General features: G+C 42.2%; 1 protein-coding gene across 1 annotated transcript in view; it reads right to left on the minus strand.

Annotated features, from left to right (window-relative positions):
* The window catches only part of ELOA (elongin A), a 252,922-nt gene that overhangs the window by 176,739 nt on the left and 53,179 nt on the right, over positions 1 to 23,004 (minus strand). The window contains exon 4 of the mRNA XM_053707297.1: positions 20,928 to 21,906. Coding sequence (XP_053563272.1) covers positions 20,928 to 21,906 — 979 coding nt within the window. The remainder of the gene's footprint in view (positions 1 to 20,927; positions 21,907 to 23,004) is intronic.

The following is a 23,004-nucleotide window of genomic DNA, read 5'->3' on the forward strand; positions in this document are numbered from 1 at the left end:
TTTCTTTCATATTAGCAAGAGTCCATGAGGCCCACCCTTTTTGTGGTGGTTATGATTTTTTTGTATAAAGCACAATTATTCCAATTCCTTATTTTTTATGCTTTCACACTTTTTTCTTATCACCCCACTTCTTAGCTATTCGTTAAATTGATTTGTGGGTGTGGTGAGGGGTGTATTTATAGGCATTTTGAGGTTTGGGAAACTTTGCCCCTCCTGGTAGGAATGTATATCCCATACGTCACTAGCTCATGGACTCTTGCTAATATGAAAGAAATTAATTTATCAGGTAAGTTCTTACATAAATTATGTTTTTTTTAAGTAAGCCTCTAGCTTCTTATTCATGGGATCTATAAAGGAACAACTATCCTCTATAGGAATGGTGGTTCTTTTAGCTAGAGTAGAGATAGCTCCTTCTACTTTAGGCACAGTGGGCCACAAGTCTCGAATGGAGTCAGCAACAGGAAACATTTTTTTTAAAAACAAGGGAAGGGGAAAAGGGAACCCCTGGCTTATCCCATTCATGAGCTATAATTTCAGACATCTTGACTGTAACAGGAAAAATATCCACAGAAGAGGGAGATTCATAAACTCTTAAGTTTAGTAGACATTTTAGTGTTGACAGTAACCGAAGGTTCAGAGTCATCCAAAGTAGCCAGAACCTCTTTCAGAAGTAACTGGAGCTGTTCAAGTTTAAATCTGAAATGAACTTACTCAGAGTCAGAAAATGTTTCCCTCATTGTGTCATAGTATGAGATCTCACCTTTAGAAGCTACAGAAGAATCCTCATCATCAGACATTTGGGAAAGGTTGACCAACGTGGTTATAGCGTCAGAAACCTTACTAGCAGACACATGTTTACATTTCCTCTTACGCTTACACGAAGTAGGAAAAGCAGATAAAGCTGCAGATACAGCAGAGGTTATATGTGCGGCAAAATCCCCTGTTAAATAAACACCCCCAGGAGGTTGAGAGGAAACAGAAGGCACAGCATGAGAAACAATTAAGGCTCGGGACGTTTGAGGAGAAAGCTGAGGCATGTCACGCACACCATTATTCTGAGAGACACTTGGCTCAGAAGTAACTTTAAAGTTTTAGCTAAGCATGAGGAACAAAATTGCATAGGCAGGACAATTTGGGCCTCCAAACATAGCAAGCATTTATCCATAGACATTGACTGATCCTGTTGAATCCATAGCTACAGAAATCAGATCCTACAAAATATGACAATTGGAATTTAAATAAATTGTACACAATAACAATAATTTGAAACAAGACTAAATACTGAGGGCAAAAGAAACTGTCACCCTAAAACACAACCTCAGACAATCGCTCTGAGGCTCCTTCCATGACAGTAAAAAGACCCCACTAGTAAGAGGAAGCGAGACACTCTTCCGCAATCCTCTCCTCTGGACAGACGATCCGTTCATCAAGTTCAAATTACAAGCCAACACTGTTAGGCTCACGAAGCTCTGCTCTGATACAGCAAAAGTGCGGAGGACACGTGAGCTGCCGAAAAAGAAACTGCGCCACACAGCAAGCGCGCGAAAATTACAAACTGCCCCAATAAAGTAAAAACATAATTTATGTAAGAACTTACCTAATAAATTAATTTCTTTCATAGTGGCAAGAGTCCATGAGCTAGTGACGTATGGGATATACATTCCTACAAGGAGGGGGCAAAGTTTACCAAACCTCAAAATGCCAATAAATACACATCCCTTCTCACTCATATCTTAGTTTAACGTGTAGCCAAGAAGTGAGGTGTAAAAGAAGGAATAAAAAGCATACAAACAGAGAAAATGGAAAAATAAAGTGCTTTATACAAAAAATCATAACCACAAAAAATAGGGTGGGTCTCATGGACTCTTGCCACTATGAAAGAAATGAATCAGGCAAGTTCTTACATAAATTATGTTTTCTTTCATGTACGTGGCAAGAGTCCATGAGCTAGTGACGTATGGGATATAATACCCAAGATGTGGAAATCCATGAGTCACTAGAGAGGGAGGGATAAAATAACAGCTAAATCCGTTGAGAAATTAAATCCAAAAAAATAATAATTAAGTTTTCTTAAACATTACAAAAAAAAACTCAAATCAAAGGCACTAGAATCAAACTGACACAACTGCATGAAGAACCTTTCTACCAAAGGCTGCGTCCAAAGAAGCAAACACATCAAAATGGTAAAATTTAGTAAAAGTATGCAAAGAAGACCAAGTTGCTGCTTTGCAAATTTGATTAACTGAAGCTTCAGTCTTGAAAGCCCAAGAAGTGGCAACTGATCTAGTAAAATGAGCTGAAACTCTCTGAGGCGGAGATTGCCCCGCTTCCAAATAAGCTTTGTGAATCAAAAGTTTCAACCACGATGCCAAAGAAATGGCAGAGGCTTTCTGACCTTTCCTGGAACCAGAAGAAAAAAACTAATCCAAAGAATGTAAAGACCTTTCAAGAGTATTCTTAGGATTAGGACACAAGAAAGGAAAAACAATTTCCCTATTAATGTTGTTAGAATTCACAACTTTAGCCAAAAATGTAAAAGAAGTCCCCAAAACAGCTTTATCTTAATAGAAAATCAGATAAGGAGACTCACAGAGAGCAGACAATTCAGAAACTCTTCTAGCAGAAGAGATAGCCAGAAGAAATAACACTTTCCATGAAAGTAATTTAATATCCAGAGAATGCATAGGCTCAAAAGGAGAAGCCTGTAAAATCTTCAAAACCAAATTGAGACTCCAAGGAGGAGAAATAGATTTAATAACAGGTTTGATACGAATCAAAGCCTGAACATAACAGTGAATATCAGGAAGTTTAGCAATCTTTATACAAAATAAGACAGAAAGAGCAGAAATGTGTCCTTTCAAAGTATTTGCAGACAACCCCTTATCCAAACCAACCTGAAGAAACTGTAAAATCCTAAGAATTCTAAAAAAAAGGCTAAGAATAATTGAGTGGGACACCATGAAATATAGGTTTTCCAAACCAGATGATACATTTTTCTTGAAACAGACTTACGAGCCTGTATCATAGTGCTAATCACTGAGTCAGAGAAACCTCTATGACTATGCACTAAGTGTTCAATTTCCATGCCTTCAAATTTAGAGATTTGAGATCCTGATGGAAAAACGGCACTTGAGACAGAAAGTCTGGCCTTAAAGGAAGTGGCCAAGGTTGGCAACTGGACATCCGGACAAGATCCGCATACCAAAACCTGTGAGGCCATGCTGGTGCTATCAGAAACACAAGAGATTGTTCACTTATGATCTTGGAGATCACCCTTAGAAGAAGAACCAGAGGTGGAAAAATATAAGAAGGTTGGTAAAACCAAGGAACTGCTAAGGCATCCACCATCTCCGCCTGAGGATCCCTGGACCTGGAAAGGTATCTGGGAAGCTTTTTGTTTAGACGAGAGGCCATCAGATCTATTTCTGGAAGACCCCACATCTGTACAAGATGAAAAAAACACATCTGGATGGAGAGACCACTCCCCTGGATGTAAACTCTGACGGCTGAGATAATCCTCTTCCAGATTATCTACACCAGGGATATGAATCCCTCCTTGTTGATTGACATATGCCACTGTTGTGATATTGTCTGTTTGAAAACAAATGTAAAGTTCTCTCTTCAATAGAGGCCACACCTGAAGAGCTCTGAAAATAGTTCTAAAATATTGATTGGTAACCTCGCCTCTTGAGGATTCCAAACCCCTTTGTGCTGTCAGAGACCCCCAGACAGCTCCCTAACCTAAGAGACTTGCACCTGTTGAAATCACAGTCCAGGCAGGACGAACAAATGAGGCCCCTTAAACAAGAAGGTGATGGTCTAACCACCAAGTCAGAGAGAGTTGAGTGTTGGGATTTAAAGGGATGTAAAACCCATTTTTTTTCTTTCATGATTTAGATCATAACATTTTAAACAACTTTCTAATTTACTTCTATTATCATATTTTCTTCGTTTTCTTGTTATCATTTGCAAAAAAGCAGAAATGTAAGCTCAAGAGTGTGCACGTGTCTGCAGCACTATCTAGCAGCAGTTTTGCAACAATGTTATACATTAGCAGGAGCACTAGATGGCAGCACTATTTTATGTCCTGTAGTGCTTCAGGCATGTGCACGCTACCTACCTAGGTATCTCTTTAACAAAGAATAAAATGAGAATGAAACATTTTTGATAATAGAAGTAAATTGGAAACTTTGTAAAAATTGTATTCTCTATCTGAATAATGAAAGAAAAAGTTTTGGTTTAATATCCCTTTAAGTATATCAGTTGTGTTATCTGAGTATAATCCCTGCACCATTGGTGCAACATGCAAAGCTGTAGAGGTCTCATATGAAAACGAGCAAAGGGGATTGCGTCCGATGCTGAATTCATAAGACCTAAAACTTCCATACACATAGCCACTGAAGGGAATGATAGAGACTGAAGGTTTAGACAAACTAAAACTAACTTCATTCGTCTCTTGTCTGTCAGTGAAAGAGTCATGGACACTGAATCTATCTGGAAACCTAAAAAGGTGACCCTTGTCTGAGGAATCAAGAAACTCTTTTGTAAATTGATCCTACAAACATGTTTTGAAGAAACCACACTAGTAGTTTCATTTGAGATTCTGCTAAATGAAAAGATTGAGCTAGTACCAAGATATCATCCAAATAAGGAAACACCGTAATACCCTGCTTTCCGATTACAGATAGAAGGGCACCAAGAACCTTTGAAAAGATTCTTGGAGCTATCGCTAGGCAAAACGGAAGGGCGACAAATTGGTAATGCTGGTCTAGAAATGAGAATCTCAAAAAACGATAGTGGTCTGGATGAATCGGAATGTGAAGATAAGCATCCTGTAAGTCTATTGTGGACATGAAATTACCTTGCTGAACAAAAGGCAGAATAGTCCTTATAGTCACCATCTTGAAAGTTGGGACTCTTACAAAACAATTTAAACATTTCAGATCCAGAATTGACTTGAATGAATCTTCTTTCTTTGGGACAATGAATAGATTTGAAAAAAAAAACCCAAACCCTGTTCCTGCAGAGGAACTGGAACAATCACCCCTGAAAGCTCTAGATCTGAAACACGCTTCCGAAAAGCCTGAGCCTTCACAGGATTTGTTGGAACATGAGAAAGAAAGAATCTTCCCATGGGAGGTCTTATTCTGAAACCTATTCAATACCCCTGAGAAACAATATTCTGAATCCACTGATTTTGAACAAAAACTGTCCAAATGTGTTGAAATAATTTCAATCTGACCCCCCCCCCCCCCACGCACCAGTTGAACTGGTTTGAGGGCGGCACCTTCATGCAGTCTTAGGGTGTCAGGTCTCCTGTCAGTCATTTCATAGCCCTTCCCACTTTGTCTTTAAGAGTATCCTGTTTCCTGTAAACAAGTGCTTAGTATTGAAACTGCTTCCTAGCAGGTGTATGTGCAGTTGTTTCTTAGGATACAAACCTAACATAATCTCCTTTCTCTAAGCCACTTGGACATCTGAACTAAGGATTAAAACTCCTCTCTACTACTGCAGCATTTATTGTCCCTGCAGTTTCTGAAGCTACATTGGACTGCAACATATTTCACAGCACACCTTCCTATTACAAAATCTTGCGCTCCCTTCTTGCCACAACTCCACTGGCACTTAGTGGTTGTTTCCTGAGTACAAGTCAACTAACCAGAAGAAAACCAAAGCAATTACAAAGAGGAAAATTGGATTGTAAAACCGGAATTTAGCCACACACCCTTTTGTGACATCACTCTCTGTTCATTCAGCTTCAGTACAGTCTACTCTGATTCAGTGTGTCAGCAGCCTGTCAGCAAGTCTGAATAGGATTGTTTCCATCTCTACACTATCTGATACAAGGTAACACCTTGCCTGAACTAACTAATAGAGACTTTGTTTACTATAACACCAGAGCCTTTGTGTTGTTACATTGTGCCCAGATTAACTTTAACCTTTAATAACGTTTCACTGATAGTTAATCTGTATTCATCCACATTGAATACAGAAACTCAGGTGGAACAAACTCATTTTATGCAACACTGCAATTGAGATCCAAAACTATATTCATAATTGTAACAGAGTAAACACAGAATATCACATAGGGGCTGGATTTGGTTTCTTATAAGGCTTGGATTTATTCCAATTCGGAGATGGTCTCCAATTAGAGCCAGAGGCCTTAGGGGAAGGAGAGGTCTTTTGTTCTCTATTCTGATGAAAGGAACGAAAACGATTGGGAGATTTAAATTTACCCTTAGATTTCTTATCTTGGGACAGAAAAACTCCCTTTCCCACGGTGATAGTGGAGATAATAGAATCCAATTGAGAATCAAATAAATTACTACCCTGAAATGATAAAGATAGTATTCTAGATTTAGACACCATATCAGCATTCCAATAATTAAGCCATAAAGCTCTTCTAATAAGAATAGCTAAAGACAGATTTAATTTCAATCTTAATGACATCAAATATAGCATCACAAATGAAATTAATAGCATGTTGAAGTAAAAGAACAATGCTAGACAATTCAGGATCTGTTAACTGTTGAGCTAAACTGTTAAACCAAAAAGTTGAAGCAGCAGCAACATCAGCCATAGAAATAGCAGGTCTAAGAATATAGTCAGTATGTAAATATGGTTTTCTAAGATAAGATTCAATCTTCCTATCTAAAGAATCCTTAAAGGAAGTACTATCTTCCATAGGAATAGTAGTACGTTTGGCAAGAGTAGAAATAGCCCCATCAACCTTAGGGACTTTTTCCCAAAACTCTAAATTAGCCACAGGTAAAGGATATAGCTTTTTAAACCTAGTAGAGGGGTTAAAAGAAGCACCAAGCTTAGACCATTCTTTAGTAAACATATGAGAGATAGCATCTGGAATAGGAAAAACTTCAGGAGTAACCTCAGAAGTTTTAAAAACAGAATTCAAACGTTTGCTATTCTTGTTATCAAGAGGACTAGATTCCTCAATACCCAAAGTAAACAATACTTCCTTTAATAAAGAACGAAAATATTCAATCTTAAAAAGAAAGTTGATTCATCAATTTCAGTCTCTGAAGTAGGATCCTCTGAGCCAGAGAAATCCTCATCAGCAGAAGATACTTCAGTATGCTGTCGATCAATACAAACTTTTATTTATGAGAAGTTAGGAGAGACCTTTTACATGTATTTGAAGGCAGAATAGCAGTCATAGCCTTCTCTATGGCTGCAGCAATATAATTTTTCATATCTACAGGAATATCATGTACATTAGACTGTAAAGGATTAACAGTAGATGTATTTGTACTTCTAGAAACATTATCAGCATGTAATAATTTTTCATAACAAGGGCCACATATTTGAGCTGAAGAAGATCAGCTAATTTACAACATACACACTTAGCTTTGGTAGAATTGTATTCAGGCAGCTTAGTTCCTACAGTAACATTAGAGACAGGATCAGTTTGAGACATCTTGCAAAATGTAACAAAAAAGAAAAAATAACATTTAAACAAAATATCCAATTTCCTCAAAAAAGCAGTTTCAGGAATTGGAAAAAATGATTATGATCGAATTCTTATACAAAAGGAAAATTAAAAGCAAGCAACCTAGCCCTCTATGAATCAAATGAGAGCAGAGAGCAAAAGAGGGAGAGACTTAAAATAACAAATTTTGGCGCCAAGAATGACGCAAACAAAGATAAAGCAAATGCAGAGAAAAAAACTTGGCGCCAAAGCTTAACAAATGAAATGAAGCGACTCGCGTCATAAGAGGCACGACTTCGCGGAGAAAAAAACTTGCGTCAAAAAAGGACGCAAGAAATGACGCGACTCGCGTCATGACAAACGCGACTTTGCGCCAAAAAATTTCATGCCAAACATGACGCAATAAAAAGTAGCTCGTGGCGAGACCTGACTCATGGCAAATAAATACAATATACATTTAAAAAATTTTAAAGTGCCAAACATAGCTGAGAGTGTCTTAAAAAACAGAATTTATGTTTACCTGATAAATTACTTTCTCCAACGGTGTGTCCGGTCCACGGCGTCATCCTTACTTGTGGGATATTCTCTTCCCCAACAGGAAATGGCAAAGAGCCCAGCAAAGCTGGTCACATGATCCCTCCTAGGCTCCGCCTACCCCAGTCATTCGACCGACGTTAAGGAGGAAAATTTGCATAGGAGAAACCATATGGTACCGTGGTGACTGTAGTTAAAGAAAATAAATCATCAGACCTGATTAAAAAAACCAGGGCGGGCCGTGGACCGGACACACCGTTGGAGAAAGTAATTTATCAGGTAAACATAAATTCTGTTTTCTCCAACATAGGTGTGTCCGGTCCACGGCGTCATCCTTACTTGTGGGAACCAATACCAAAGCTTTAGGACACGGATGAAGGGAGGGAGCAAATCAGGTCACCTAAATGGAAGGCACCACGGTTTGCAAAACCTTTCTCCCAAAAATAGCCTCAGAAGAAGCAAAAGTATCAAACTTGTAAAATTTGGTAAAAGTGTGCAGTGAAGACCAAGTTGCTGCCCTACATATCTGATCAACAGAAGCCTCGTTCTTGAAGGCCCATGTGGAAGCCACAGCCCTAGTGGAATGAGCTGTGATTCTTTCGGGAGGCTGCCGTCCGGCAGTCTCGTAAGCCAATCTGATGATGCTTTTAATCCAAAAAGAGAGAGAGGTAGAAGTTGCTTTTTGACCTCTCCTTTTACCGGAATAAACAACAAACAAGGAAGATGTTTGTCTAAAATCCTTTGTAGCATCTAAATAGAATTTTAGAGCGCGAACAACATCCAAATTGTGCAACAAACGTTCCTTCTTTGAAACTGGTTTCGGACACAGAGAAGGTACGATAATCTCCTGGTTAATGTTTTTGTTAGAAACAACTTTAGGAAGAAACCCAGGTTTAGTACGTAAAACCACCTTATCTGCATGGAACACCAGATAAGGAGGAGAACACTGCAGAGCAGATAATTCTGAAACTCTTCTAGCAGAAGAAATTGCAACTAAAAACAAAACTTTCCAAGATAATAACTTAATATCAACGGAATGTAAGGGTTCAAACGGAACCCCCTGAAGAACTGAAAGAACTAAATTGAGACTCCAAGGAGGAGTCAAAGGTTTGTAAACAGGCTTAATTCTAACCAGAGCCTGAACAAAGGCTTGAACATCTGGCACAGCTGCCAGCTTTTTGTGAAGTAACACAGACAAGGCAGAAATCTGTCCCTTCAGGGAACTTGCAGATAATCCTTTTTCCAATCCTTCTTGAAGGAAGGATAGAATCTTAGGAATCTTAACCTTGTCCCAAGGGAATCCTTTAGATTCACACCAACAGATATATTTTTTCCAAATTTTGTGGTAAATCTTTCTAGTTACAGGCTTTCTGGCCTGAACAAGAGTATCGATAACAGAATCTGAGAACCCTCGCTTCGATAAGATCAAGCGTTCAATCTCCAAGCAGTCAGCTGGAGTGAAACCAGGTTCGGATGTTCGAACGGACCCTGAACAAGAAGGTCTCGTCTCAAAGGTAGCTTCCAAGGTGGAGCCGATGACATATTTACCAGATCTGCATACCAAGTCCTGCGTGGCCACGCAGGAGCTATCAAGATCACCGACGCCCTCTCCTGATTGATCCTGGCTACCAGCCTGGGGATGAGAGGAAACGGCGGGAACACATAAGCTAGTTTGAAGGTCCAAGGTGCTACTAGTGCATCCACTAGAGCCGCCTTGGGATCCCTGGATCTGGACCCGTAGCAAGGAACTTTGAAGTTCTGACGAGAGGCCATCAGATCCATGTCTGGAATGCCCCACAGCTGAGTGACTTGGGCAAAGATTTCCGGATGGAGTTCCCACTCCCCCGGATGCAATGTCTGACGACTCAGAAAATCCGCTTCCCAATTTTCCACTCCTGGGATGTGGATAGCGGACAGGTGGCAGGAGTGAGACTCCGCCCATAGAATGATTTTGGTCACTTCTTCCATCGCTAGGGAACTCCTTGTTCCCCCCTGATGGTTGATGTACGCAACAGTTGTCATGTTGTCTGATTGAAACCGTATGAACTTGGCCCTCGCTAGCTGAGGCCAAGCCTTGAGAGCATTGAATATCGCTCTCAGTTCCAGAATATTTATCGGTAGAAGAGATTCTTCCCGAGACCAAAGACCCTGAGCTTTCAGGGATCCCCAGACCGCGCCCCAGCCCATCAGACTGGCGTCGGTCGTGACAATGACCCACTCTGGTCTGCGGAATGTCATCCCTTGTGACAGGTTGTCCAGGGACAGCCACCAACGGAGTGAGTCTCTGGTCCTCTGATTTACTTGTATCTTCGGAGACAAGTCTGTATAATCCCCATTCCACTGACTGAGCATGCACAGTTGTAATGGTCTTAGATGAATGCGCGCAAAAGGAACTATGTCCATTGCCGCTACCATCAACCCGATCACTTCCATGCACTGAGCTATGGAAGGAAGAGGAACGGAATGAAGTATCCGACAAGAGTCTAGAAGCTTTGTTTTTCTGGCCTCTGTCAGAAATATCCTCATTTCTAAGGAGTCTATTATTGTTCCCAAGAAGGGAACCCTTGTTGACGGAGATAGAGAACTCTTTTCCACGTTCACTTTCCATCCGTGAGATCTGAGAAAGGCCAGGACTATGTCCGTGTGAGCCTTTGCTTGAGGAAGGGACGACGCTTGAATCAGAATGTCGTCCAAGTAAGGTACTACAGCAATGCCCCTTGGTCTTAGCACAGCTAGAAGGGACCCTAGTACCTTTGTGAAAATCCTTGGAGCAGTGGCTAATCCGAAAGGAAGCGCCACAAACTGGTAATGCTTGTCCAGGAATGCGAACCTTAGGAACCGATGATGTTCCTTGTGGATAGGAATATGTAGATACGCATCCTTTAAATCCACCGTGGTCATGAATTGACCTTCCTGGATGGAAGGAAGAATAGTTCGAATGGTTTCCATCTTGAACGATGGAACCTTGAGAAACTTGTTTAAAATCTTGAGATCTAAGATTGGTCTGAACGTTCCCTCTTTTTTGGGAACTATGAACAGATTGGAGTAGAACCCCATCCCTTGTTCTCTTAATGGAACAGGATGAATCACTCCCATTTTTAACAGGTCTTCTACACAATGTAAGAATGCCTGTCTTTTTATGTGGTCTGAAGACAACTGAGACCTGTGGAACCTCCCCCTTGGGGGAAGCCCCTTGAATTCCAGAAGATAACCTTGGGAGACTATTTCTAGCGCCCAAGGATCCAGAACATCTCTTGCCCAAGCCTGAGCGAAGAGAGAGAGTCTGCCCCCCACCAGATCCGGTCCCGGATCGGGGGCCAACATTTCATGCTGTCTTGGTAGCAGTGGCAGGTTTCTTGGCCTGCTTTCCCTTGTTCCAGCCTTGCATTGGTCTCCAAGCTGGCTTGGCTTGAGAAGTATTACCCTCTTGCTTAGAGGACGTAGCACCTTGGGCTGGTCCGTTTCTACGAAAGGGACGAAAATTAGGTTTATTTTTTGCCTTGAAAGGCCGATCCTGAGGAAGGGCGTGGCCCTTACCCCCAGTGATATCAGAGATAATCTCTTTCAAGTCAGGGCCAAACAGCGTTTTCCCCTTGAAAGGAATGTTAAGTAGCTTGTTCTTGGAAGACGCATCAGCCGACCAAGATTTCAACCAAAGCGCTCTGCGCGCCACAATAGCAAACCCAGAATTCTTAGCCGCTAACCTAGCCAATTGCAAAGTGGCGTCTAGGGTAAAAGAATTAGCCAATTTGAGAGCATTGATTCTGTCCATAATCTCCTCATAAGGAGGAGAATCACTATCGACCGCCTTTATCAGCTCATCGAACCAGAAACATGCGGCTGTAGCGACAGGGACAACGCATGAAATTGGTTGTAGAAGGTAACCCTGCTGAACAAACATCTTTTTAAGCAAACCTTCTAATTTTTTATCCATAGGATCTTTGAAAGCACAACTATCCTCTATGGGTATAGTGGTGCGTTTGTTTAAAGTGGAAACCGCTCCCTCGACCTTGGGGACTGTCTGCCATAAGTCCTTTCTGGGGTCGACCATAGGAAACAATTTTTTAAATATGGGGGGAGGACGAAAGGAATACCGGGCCTTTCCCATTCTTTATTAACAATGTCCGCCACCCGCTTGGGTATAGGAAAAGCTTCTGGGAGCCCCGGCACCTCTAGGAACTTGTCCATTTTACATAGTTTCTCTGGGATGACCAACTTGTCACAATCATCCAGAGTGGATAATACCTCCTTAAGCAGAATGCGGAGATGTTCCAACTTAAATTTAAATGTAATCACATCAGGTTCAGCTTGTTGAGAAATGTTCCCTGAATCAGTAATTTCTCCCTCAGACAAAACCTCCCTGGCCCCATCAGACTGGGTTAGGGGCCCTTCAGAAACATTATTATCAGCGTCGTCATGCTCTTCAGTATCTAAAACAGAGCAGTCGCGCTTACGCTGATAAGTGTTCATTTTGGCTAAAATGTTTTTGACAGAATTATCCATTACAGCCGTTAATTGTTGCATAGTAAGGAGTATTGGCGCGCTAGATGTACTAGGGGCCTCCTGAGTGGGCAAGACTCGTGTAGACGAAGGAGGGAATGATGCAGTACCATGCTTACTCCCCTCACTTGAGGAATCATCTTGGGCATCATTGTCATTGTCACATAAATCACATTTATTTAAATGAATAGGAATTCTGGCTTCCCCACATTCAGAACACAGTCTATCTGGTAGTTCAGACATGTTAAACAGGCATAAACTTGATAACAAAGTACAAAAAACGTTTTAAAATAAAACCGTTACTGTCACTTTAAATTTTAAACTGAACACACTTTATTACTGCAATTGCGAAAAAACATGAAGGAATTGTTCAAAATTCACCAAATTTTCACCACAGTGTCTTAAAGCCTTAAAAGTATTGCACACCAAATTTGGAAGCTTTAACCCTTAAAATAACGGAACCGGAGCCGTTTTGAACTTTAACCCCTTTACAGTCCCTGGTATCTGCTTTGCTGAGACCCAACCAAGCCCAAAGGGGAATACGATACCAAATGACGCCTTCAGAAAGTCTTTTCTAGTATCAGAGCTCCTCTCACATGCGACTGCATGCCATGCCTCTCAAAAACAAGTGCGCAACACCGGCGCGAAAATGAGGCTCTGCCTATGCTTTGGGAAAGCCCCTAAAGAATAAGGTGTCTAAAACAGTGCCTGCCGATATTATTATATCCAAATACCCAAATAAAATGATTCCTCAAGGCTAAATATGTGTTAATAATGAATCGATTTAGCCCAGAAAAAGTCTACAGTCTTAATAAGCCCTTGTGAAGCCCTTATTTACGATCGTAATAAACATGGCTTACCGGATCCCATAGGGAAAATGACAGCTTCCAGCATTACATCGTCTTGTTAGAATGTGTCATACCTCAAGCAGCAAGAGACTGCTCACTGTTCCCCCAACTGAAGTTAATTGCTCTCAACAGTCCTGTGTGGAACAGCCATGGATTTTAGTGACGGTTGCTAAAATCATTTTCCTCATACAAACAGAAATCTTCATCTCTTTTCTGTTTCTGAGTAAATAGTACATACCAGCACTATTTCAAAATAACAAACTCTTGATTGAATAATAAAAACTACAGTTAAACACTAAAAAACTCTAAGCCATCTCCGTGGAGATGTTGCCTGTACAACGGCAAAGAGAATGACTGGGGTAGGCGGAGCCTAGGAGGGATCATGTGACCAGCTTTGCTGGGCTCTTTGCCATTTCCTGTTGGGGAAGAGAATATCCCACAAGGATGACGCCGTGGACCGGACACACCTATGTTGGAGAAAATGATATATACTTACCTGAAGACACCCATCCATATATAGCAGACAGCCAAACCAGTACTAAAACATATCAGCAGAGGTAATGGTAGAGGAGTATAATGTCGATCTGTAAAGGGAGGCAGCAGATGAATCCCTGCGACCGATTTACAGAAAGCCTTAGAATAGATTTTCCATAGGTGAAAACATGGCGTAATCAGGCAATACTCCCTTCACATCCCTCAAACACTGTACTTTAAGAGGAACTGGGCTTCAATATGCATAGAAGCGCCTATCACAGAAAAAAAAATCAAGCACAACTTACTTCACCACCTCCATGAGAGGCAAAGTTTGTAAAACAAATGTATAAGTGAGGTGGGAGGTGTATTTATAGGCATTTTGAGGTTTGGGAAACTTTGCCCCTCCTGGTAGGAATGTATATCCCATATTTTACTAGCTCATGAACTCTTGCCACTTACGTGAAAGAAAAGACGAGTATACTAATAAAACCTCTTAGCCCCTAACTCTCTTGAAGTTAAGCTTCTGCCAAGTTTAGTCTCTCTTACTGTCTCTCAACATATATTGTGCTTGTAAAGTGCCAGTAAAGCTGCCCATAATATGTAACCTTATCAATAAGGATAACGAAGTCCCAAAATTGATCCATTTAAGGTAACCTCAAAAGTCTTGACCTTCAGTACCTAGAAGGCAAAAGCACTTACTTGTGGATCCAGCTGCAGGGCAGATAACAGCTGCTTAGGTGTGACCGGTACTCCACTCCCTGTCAGGGACCTGTAGTAAAAGAAAGAACAGAGTAACCAACCCTGGCTTTCTGCAAAGGGGTAGCAAAGTGTTAAAAGTAAAGCAAAAACTACCTCGCCGCCTTCTAACTTCTAAAAACAGAATTTATGTTTACCTGATAAATTACTTTCTCCAACGGTGTGTCCGGTCCACGGCGTCATCCTTACTTGTGGGATATTCTCTTCCCCAACAGGAAATGGCAAAGAGCCCAGCAAAGCTGGTCACATGATCCCTCCTAGGCTCCGCCTACCCCAGTCATTCGACCGACGTTAAGGAGGAATATTTGCATAGGAGAAACCATATGGTACCGTGGTGACTGTAGTTAAAGAAAATAAATTATCAGACCTGATTAAAAAAACCAGGGCGGGCCGTGGACCGGACACACCGTTGGAGAAAGTAATTTATCAGGTAAACATAAATTCTGTTTTCTCCAACATAGGTGTGTCCGGTCCACGGCGTCATCCTTACTTGTGGGAACCAATACCAAAGCTTTAGGACACGGATGAAGGGAGGGAGCAAATCAGGTCACCTAAATGGAAGGCACCACGGCTTGCAAAACCTTTCTCCCAAAAATAGCCTCAGAAGAAGCAAAAGTATCAAACTTGTAAAATTTGGTAAAAGTGTGCAGTGAAGACCAAGTCGCTGCCCTACATATCTGATCAACAGAAGCCTCGTTCTTGAAGGCCCATGTGGAAGCCACAGCCCTAGTGGAATGAGCTGTGATTCTTTCGGGAGGCTGCCGTCCGGCAGTCTCGTAAGCCAATCTGATGATGCTTTTAATCCAAAAAGAGAGAGAGGTAGAAGTTGCTTTTTGACCTCTCCTTTTACCGGAATAAACAACAAACAAGGAAGATGTTTGTCTAAAATCCTTTGTAGCATCTAAATAGAATTTTAGAGCGCGAACAACATCCAAATTGTGCAACAAACGTTCCTTCTTTGAAACTGGTTTCGGACACAGAGAAGGTACGATAATCTCCTGGTTAATGTTTTTGTTAGAAACAACTTTTGGAAGAAAACCAGGTTTAGTACGTAAAACCACCTTATCTGCATGGAACACCAGATAAGGAGGAGAACACTGCAGAGCAGATAATTCTGAAACTCTTCTAGCAGAAGAAATTGCAACTAAAAACAAAACTTTCCAAGATAACAACTTAATATCAACGGAATGTAAGGGTTCAAACGGAACCCCCTGAAGAACTGAAAGAACTAAATTGAGACTCCAAGGAGGAGTCAAAGGTTTGTAAACAGGCTTAATTCTAACCAGAGCCTGAACAAAGGCTTGAACATCTGGCACAGCTGCCAGCTTTTTGTGAAGTAACACAGACAAGGCAGAAATCTGTCCCTTCAGGGAACTTGCAGATAATCCTTTTTCCAATCCTTCTTGAAGGAAGGATAGAATCTTAGGAATCTTAACCTTGTCCCAAGGGAATCCTTTAGATTCACACCAACAGATATATTTTTTCCAAATTTTGTGGTAAATCTTTCTAGTTACAGGCTTTCTGGCCTGAACAAGAGTATCGATAACAGAATCTGAGAACCCTCGCTTCGATAAGATCAAGCGTTCAATCTCCAAGCAGTCAGCTGGAGTGAAACCAGATTCGGATGTTCGAACGGACCCTGAACAAGAAGGTCTCGTCTCAAAGGTAGCTTCCAAGGTGGAGCCGATGACATATTCACCAGATCTGCATACCAAGTCCTGCGTGGCCACGCAGGAGCTATCAAGATCACCGACGCCCTCTCCTGATTGATCCTGGCTACCAGCCTGGGGATGAGAGGAAACGGCGGGAACACATAAGCTAGTTTGAAGGTCCAAGGTGCTACTAGTGCATCCACTAGAGCCGCCTTGGGATCCCTGGATCTGGACCCGTAGCAAGGAACTTTGAAGTTCTGACGAGAGGCCATCAGATCCATGTCTGGAATGCCCCACAGCTGAGTGACTTGGGCAAAGATTTCCGGATGGAGTTCCCACTCCCCCGGATGCAATGTCTGACGACTCAGAAAATCCGCTTCCCAATTTTCCACTCCTGGGATGTGGATAGCAGACAGGTGGCAGGAGTGAGACTCCGCCCATAGAATGATTTTGGTCACTTCTTCCATCGCTAGGGAACTCCTTGTTCCCCCCTGATGGTTGATGTACGCAACAGTTGTCATGTTGTCTGATTGAAACCGTATGAACTTGGCCCTCGCTAGCTGAGGCCAAGCCTTGAGAGCATTGAATATCGCTCTCAGTTCCAGAATATTTATCGGTAGAAGAGATTCTTCCCGAGACCAAAGACCCTGAGCTTTCAGGGATCCCCAGACCGCGCCCCAGCCCATCAGACTGGCGTCGGTCGTGACAATGACCCACTCTGGTCTGCGGAATGTCATCCCTTGTGACAGGTTGTCCAGGGACAGCCACCAACGGAGTGAGTCTCTGGTCCTCTGATTTACTTGTATCTTCGGAGACAAGTCTGTATAGTCCCCATTCCACTGACTGAGCATGCACAGTTGTAATGGTCTTAGATGAATGCGCGCAAAAGGAACTATGTCCATTGCCGCTACCATCAAACCGATCACTTCCATGCACTGCGCTATGGAAGGAAGAGGAACGGAATGAAGTATCCGACAAGAGTCTAGAAGTTTTGTTTTTCTGGCCTCTGTCAGAAAAATCCTCATTTCTAAGGAGTCTATTATTGTTCCCAAGAAGGGAACCCTTGTTGACGGAGATAGAGAACTCTTTTCCACGTTCACTTTCCATCCGTGAGATCTGAGAAAGGCCAGGACAATGTCCGTGTGAGCCTTTGCTTGAGGAAGGGACGACGCTTGAATCAGAATGTCGTCCAAGTAAGGTACTACAGCAATGCCCCTTGGTCTTAGCACAGCTAGAAGGGACCCTAGTACCTTTGTGAAAATCCTTGGAGCAGTGGCTAATCCGAAAGGAAGCGCCACGAACTGGTAATGCTTGTCCAGGAATGCGAACCTTAGGAACCGATGATGTTCCTTGTGGATAGGAATATGTAGATACGCATCCTTTAAATCCACCGTGGTCATGAATTGACCTTCCTGGATGGAAGGAAGAATAGTTCGAATGGTTTCCATCTTGAACGATGGAACCTTGAGAAACTTGTTTAAGATCTTGAGATCTAAGATTGGTCTGAACGTTCCCTCTTTTTTGGGAACTATGAACAGATTGGAGTAGAACCCCATCCCTTGTTCTCTTAATGGAACAGGATGAATCACTCCCATTTTTAACAGGTCTTCTACACAATGTAAGAATGCCTGTCTTTTTATGTGGTCTGAAGACAACTGAGACCTGTGGAACCTCCCCCTTGGGGGAAGCCCCTTGAATTCCAGAAGATAACCTTGGGAGACTATTTCTAGCGCCCAAGGATCCAGAACATCTCTTGCCCAAGCCTGAGCGAAGAGAGAGAGTCTGCCCCCCACCAGATCCGGTCCCGGATCGGGGGCCAACATTTCATGCTGTCTTGGTAGCAGTGGCAGGTTTCTTGGCCTGCTTTCCCTTGTTCCAGCCTTGCATTGGTCTCCAAGCTGGCTTGGCTTGAGAAGTATTACCCTCTTGCTTAGAGGACGTAGCACTTTGGGCTGGTCCGTTTCTACGAAAGGGACGAAAATTAGGTTTATTTTTTGCCTTGAAAGGCCGATCCTGAGGAAGGGCGTGGCCCTTACCCCCCGTGATATCAGAGATAATTTCTTTCAAGTCAGGGCCAAACAGCGTTTTCCCCTTGAAAGGAATGTTAAGTAGCTTGTTCTTGGAAGACGCATCAGCTGACCAAGATTTCAACCAAAGCGCTCTGCGCGCCACAATAGCAAACCCAGAATTCTTAGCCGCTAACCTAGCCAATTGCAAAGTGGCGTCTAGGGTGAAAGAATTAGCCAATTTGAGAGCATTGATTCTGTCCATAATCTCCTCATAAGGAGGAGAATCACTATCGACCGCCTTTATCAGCTCATCGAACCAGAAACATGCGGCTGTAGCGACAGGGACAATGCATGAAATTGGTTGTAGAAGGTAACCCTGCTGAACAAACATCTTTTTAAGTAAACCTTCTAATTTTTTATCCATAGGATCTTTGAAAGCACAACTATCCTCTATGGGTATAGTGGTGCGTTTGTTTAAAGTGGAAACCGCTCCCTCGACCTTGGGGACTGTCTGCCATAAGTCCTTTCTGGGGTCGACCATAGGAAACAATTTTTTAAATATGGGGGGAGGGACGAAAGGAATACCGGGCCTTTCCCATTCTTTATTAACAATGTCCGCCACCCGCTTGGGTATAGGAAAAGCTTCTGGGAGCCCGGGACCTCTAGGAACTTGTCCATTTTACATAGTTTCTCTGGGATGACCAACTTGTCACAATCATCCAGAGTGGATAATACCTCCTTAAGCAGAATGCGGAGATGTTCCAACTTAAATTTAAACGTAATCACATCAGGTTCAGCTTGTTGAGAAATGTTCCCTGAATCAGTAATTTCTCCCTCAGACAAAACCTCCCTGGCCCCATCAGACTGGGTTAGGGGCCCTTCAGAACCATTATTTTCAGCGTCGTCATGCTCTTCAGTATCTAAAACAGAGCAGTCGCGCTTACGCTGATAAGTGTTCATTTTGGCTAAAATGTTTTTGACAGAATTATCCATTACAGCCGTTAATTGTTGCATAGTAAGGAGTATTGGCGCGCTAGATGTACTAGGGGCCTCCTGAGTGGGCAAGACTCGTGTAGACGAAGGAGGGAATGATGCAGTACCATGCTTACTCCCCTCACTTGAGGAATCATCTTGGGCATCATTGTCATTGTCACATAAATCACATTTATTTAAATGAATGGGAATTCTGGCTTCCCCACATTCAGAACACAGTCTATCTGGTAGTTCAGACATGTTAAACAGGCATAAACTTGATAACAAAGTACAAAAAACGTTTTAAAATAAAACCGTTACTGTCACTTTAAATTTTAAACTGAACACACTTTATTACTGCAATTGCGAAAAAACATGAAGGAATTGTTCAAAATTCACCAAATTTTCACCACAGTGTCTTAAAGCCTTAAAAGTATTGCACACCAAATTTGGAAGCTTTAACCCTTAAAATAACGGAACCGGAGCCGTTTTTAACTTTAACCCCTATACAGTCCCTGGTATCTGCTTTGCTGAGACCCAACCAAGCCCAAAGGGGAATACGATACCAAATGACGCCTTCAGAAAGTCTTTTCTAAGTATCAGAGCTCCTCTCACATGCGACTGCATGTCATGCCTCTCAAAAACAAGTGCGCAACACCGGCGCGAAAATGAGGCTCTGCCTATGATTTGGGAAAGCCCCTAAAGAATAAGGTGTCTAAAACAGTGCCTGCCGATATTATTATATCAAAATACCCAGATTAAATGATTCCTCAAGGCTAAATATGTGTTAAAAATGAATCGATTTAGCCCAGATAAAGTCTACAGTCTTAATAAGCCCTTGTGAAGCCCTTATTTACGATCTTAATAAACATGGCTTACCGGATCCCATAGGGAAAATGACAGCTTCCAGCATTACATCGTCTTGTTAGAATGTGTCATACCTCAAGCAGCAAGAGACTGCTCACTGTTCCCCCAACTGAAGTTAATTGCTCTCAACAGTCCTGTGTGGAACAGCCATGGATTTTAGTGACGGTGCTAAAATCATTTTCCTCATACAAACAGAAATCTTCATCTCTTTTCTGTTTCTGAGTAAATAGTACATACCAGCACTATTTCAAAATAACAAACTCTTGATTGAATAATAAAAACTACAGTTAAACACTAAAAAACTCTAAGCCATCTCCGTGGAGATGTTGCCTGTACAACGGCAAAGAGAATGACTGGGGTAGGCGGAGCCTAGGAGGGATCATGTGACCAGCTTTGCTGGGCTCTTTGCCATTTCCTGTTGGGGAAGAGAATATCCCACAAGTAAGGATGACGCCGTGGACCGGACACACCTATGTTGGAGAAAACCACCACCACTCTTACTAAATAGATTGACGTGGACACAGCTAGACCCCAATCCTTGCTTGCAGGGAAAAGTACCCATTAAATATCTTCAGACACCGATTTCGCACATCCTCCATTAACAAAGGCAAAGAGAATGACTGAGGATTATCGGTAAGGGAAGTTACACTTAACAGCTTTGCTGGGGTGCTTTTTTCTTCCTCCTGCTGGCCAGGAGTTGAATATCCCACTAGTAATTGGAATGAAGTTGTGGATTCTCCATGCAATAGGAAAGAAATGTAGCCTTTTCATATGCATGATAGGGCTTTTTTAAAGGGACAATGAAATTAAAAAAAAAAATCTGTGTACTTTGAATTCCATTCTGTACATACTGTGTTGTACGCATTACCTTGCTAAGTGAAGTTGATGCAGACTCGTTCTTGTGGGAGCTATGCTCCTTGTGAGGTGCTGGCTCTGCTTTTTGTTTGGAAGGTTCCTTGCTTTTGTTCTCTTTTTGTGGTTTCCTGCTCTTGCTGGAAACCGAAACTGATGGCTTCACCACTGTTTTTTTCTTCTTTTTTTTTGGCTGGTCATCATAGCTGAGACACTGCTCAAAAGACTGAGTAGGCTTTTCAAACTCCTCCTCCATATCTGAGTCTCTAAGTGGTGAAGAGAACCTAATCGATTTCTTCTCCTGTGCACTGGGCTCAGATGGTTTAGCTTTAACTTTATTTTTGTCCCCCTTCTCTCTGTGTAAATACTCTGAATCTCTCTCTACAGGTCTCTTCCCTTTATCTATACTATGCATGTCCATGCTTGGCAAATGTTTCTCACTCTTAGATTTCTCTGGATGCTTTTGTTTTTTGGCATCTGTAGATTCCTCTGTCTGACCTTTTGATATACTGTGCTTGTTCCTGTCCTTCTTACTAGAGTGTTGCCTACTTTCAGGCGATAGCAGCTTGTCCCGGCTACTCCCAGCAGAGGATGTGTGCTCCTTTATGGCGGGTTTATCCTTTTTCCTCTCTGGTATAGGTTCTGGGTGGTGTTTATCTTTGTAAGATGATTTATGTTCCTTGCTCTGCTTGTGCAGTGACCTTTCACTATAGGTGTCCATATACAATGATGGTGGACTGTGAGAAGGTTCAGGGGAGTAACCGTGACCATCATCTGAGTCCTCCCGATCTGAATACCTACGCCAGCTTTCCTTCTCTTGTATGTATTCTCTGTGACCATCCCCCAGTCCCATATGCATCTCATCAACATTATCATGAAGCGGATGTATGTCTTCTTCATAGTCGTCCTCAGGTTCATCTTCTTTTGGGGAGGGAGACCTTGGGTGCTTCTTGACACTGCTTTTCCTGTGCTCACGCTCATCTGGATCTGAGGTTCTGGGAAAGCAAAGAACAAAAAACAGAATTTATGTTTACCTGATAAATTACTTTCTCCAACGGTGTGTCCGGTCCACGGCGTCATCCTTACTTGTGGGATATTCTCTTCCCCAACAGGAAATGGCAAAGAGCCCAGCAAAGCTGGTCACATGATCCCTCCCAGGCTCCGCCTACCCCAGTCATTCGACCGACGTTAAGGAGGAATATTTGCATAGGAGAAACCATATGGTACCGTGGTGACTGTAGTTAAAGAAAATAAATTATCAGACCTGATTAAAAAACCAGGGCGGGCCGTGGACCGGACACACCGGTGGAGAAAGTAATTTATCAGGTAAACATAAATTCTGTTTTCTCCAACATAGGTGTGTCCGGTCCACGGCGTCATCCTTACTTGTGGGAACCAATACCAAAGCTTTAGGACACGGATGAAGGGAGGGAGCAAATCAGGTCACCTAAATGGAAGGCACCACGGCTTGCAAAACCTTTCTCCCAAAAATAGCCTCAGAAGAAGCAAAAGTATCAAACTTGTAAAATTTGGTAAAAGTGTGCAGTGAAGACCAAGTCGCTGCCCTACATATCTGATCAACAGAAGCCTCGTTCTTGAAGGCCCATGTGGAAGCCACAGCCCTAGTGGAATGAGCTGTGATTCTTTCGGGAGGCTGCCGTCCGGCAGTCTCGTAAGCCAATCTGATGATGCTTTTAATCCAAAAAGAGAGAGAGGTAGAAGTTGCTTTTTGACCTCTCCTTTTACCGGAATAAACAACAAACAAGGAAGATGTTTGTCTAAAATCCTTTGTAGCATCTAAATAGAATTTTAGAGCGCGAACAACATCCAAATTGTGCAACAAACGTTCCTTCTTTGAAACTGGTTTCGGACACAGAGAAGGTACGATAATCTCCTGGTTAATGTTTTTGTTAGAAACAACTTTTGGAAGAAAACCAGGTTTAGTACGTAAAACCACCTTATCTGCATGGAACACCAGATAAGGAGGAGAACACTGCAGAGCAGATAATTCTGAAACTCTTCTGGCAGAAGAAATTGCAACTAAAAACAAAACTTTCCAAGATAATAATTTAATATCAACGGAATGCAAGGGT

This window comes from Bombina bombina, chromosome 3 (assembly GCF_027579735.1).
Source record: "Bombina bombina isolate aBomBom1 chromosome 3, aBomBom1.pri, whole genome shotgun sequence".
Lineage (NCBI taxonomy): Eukaryota > Metazoa > Chordata > Amphibia > Anura > Bombinatoridae > Bombina > Bombina bombina.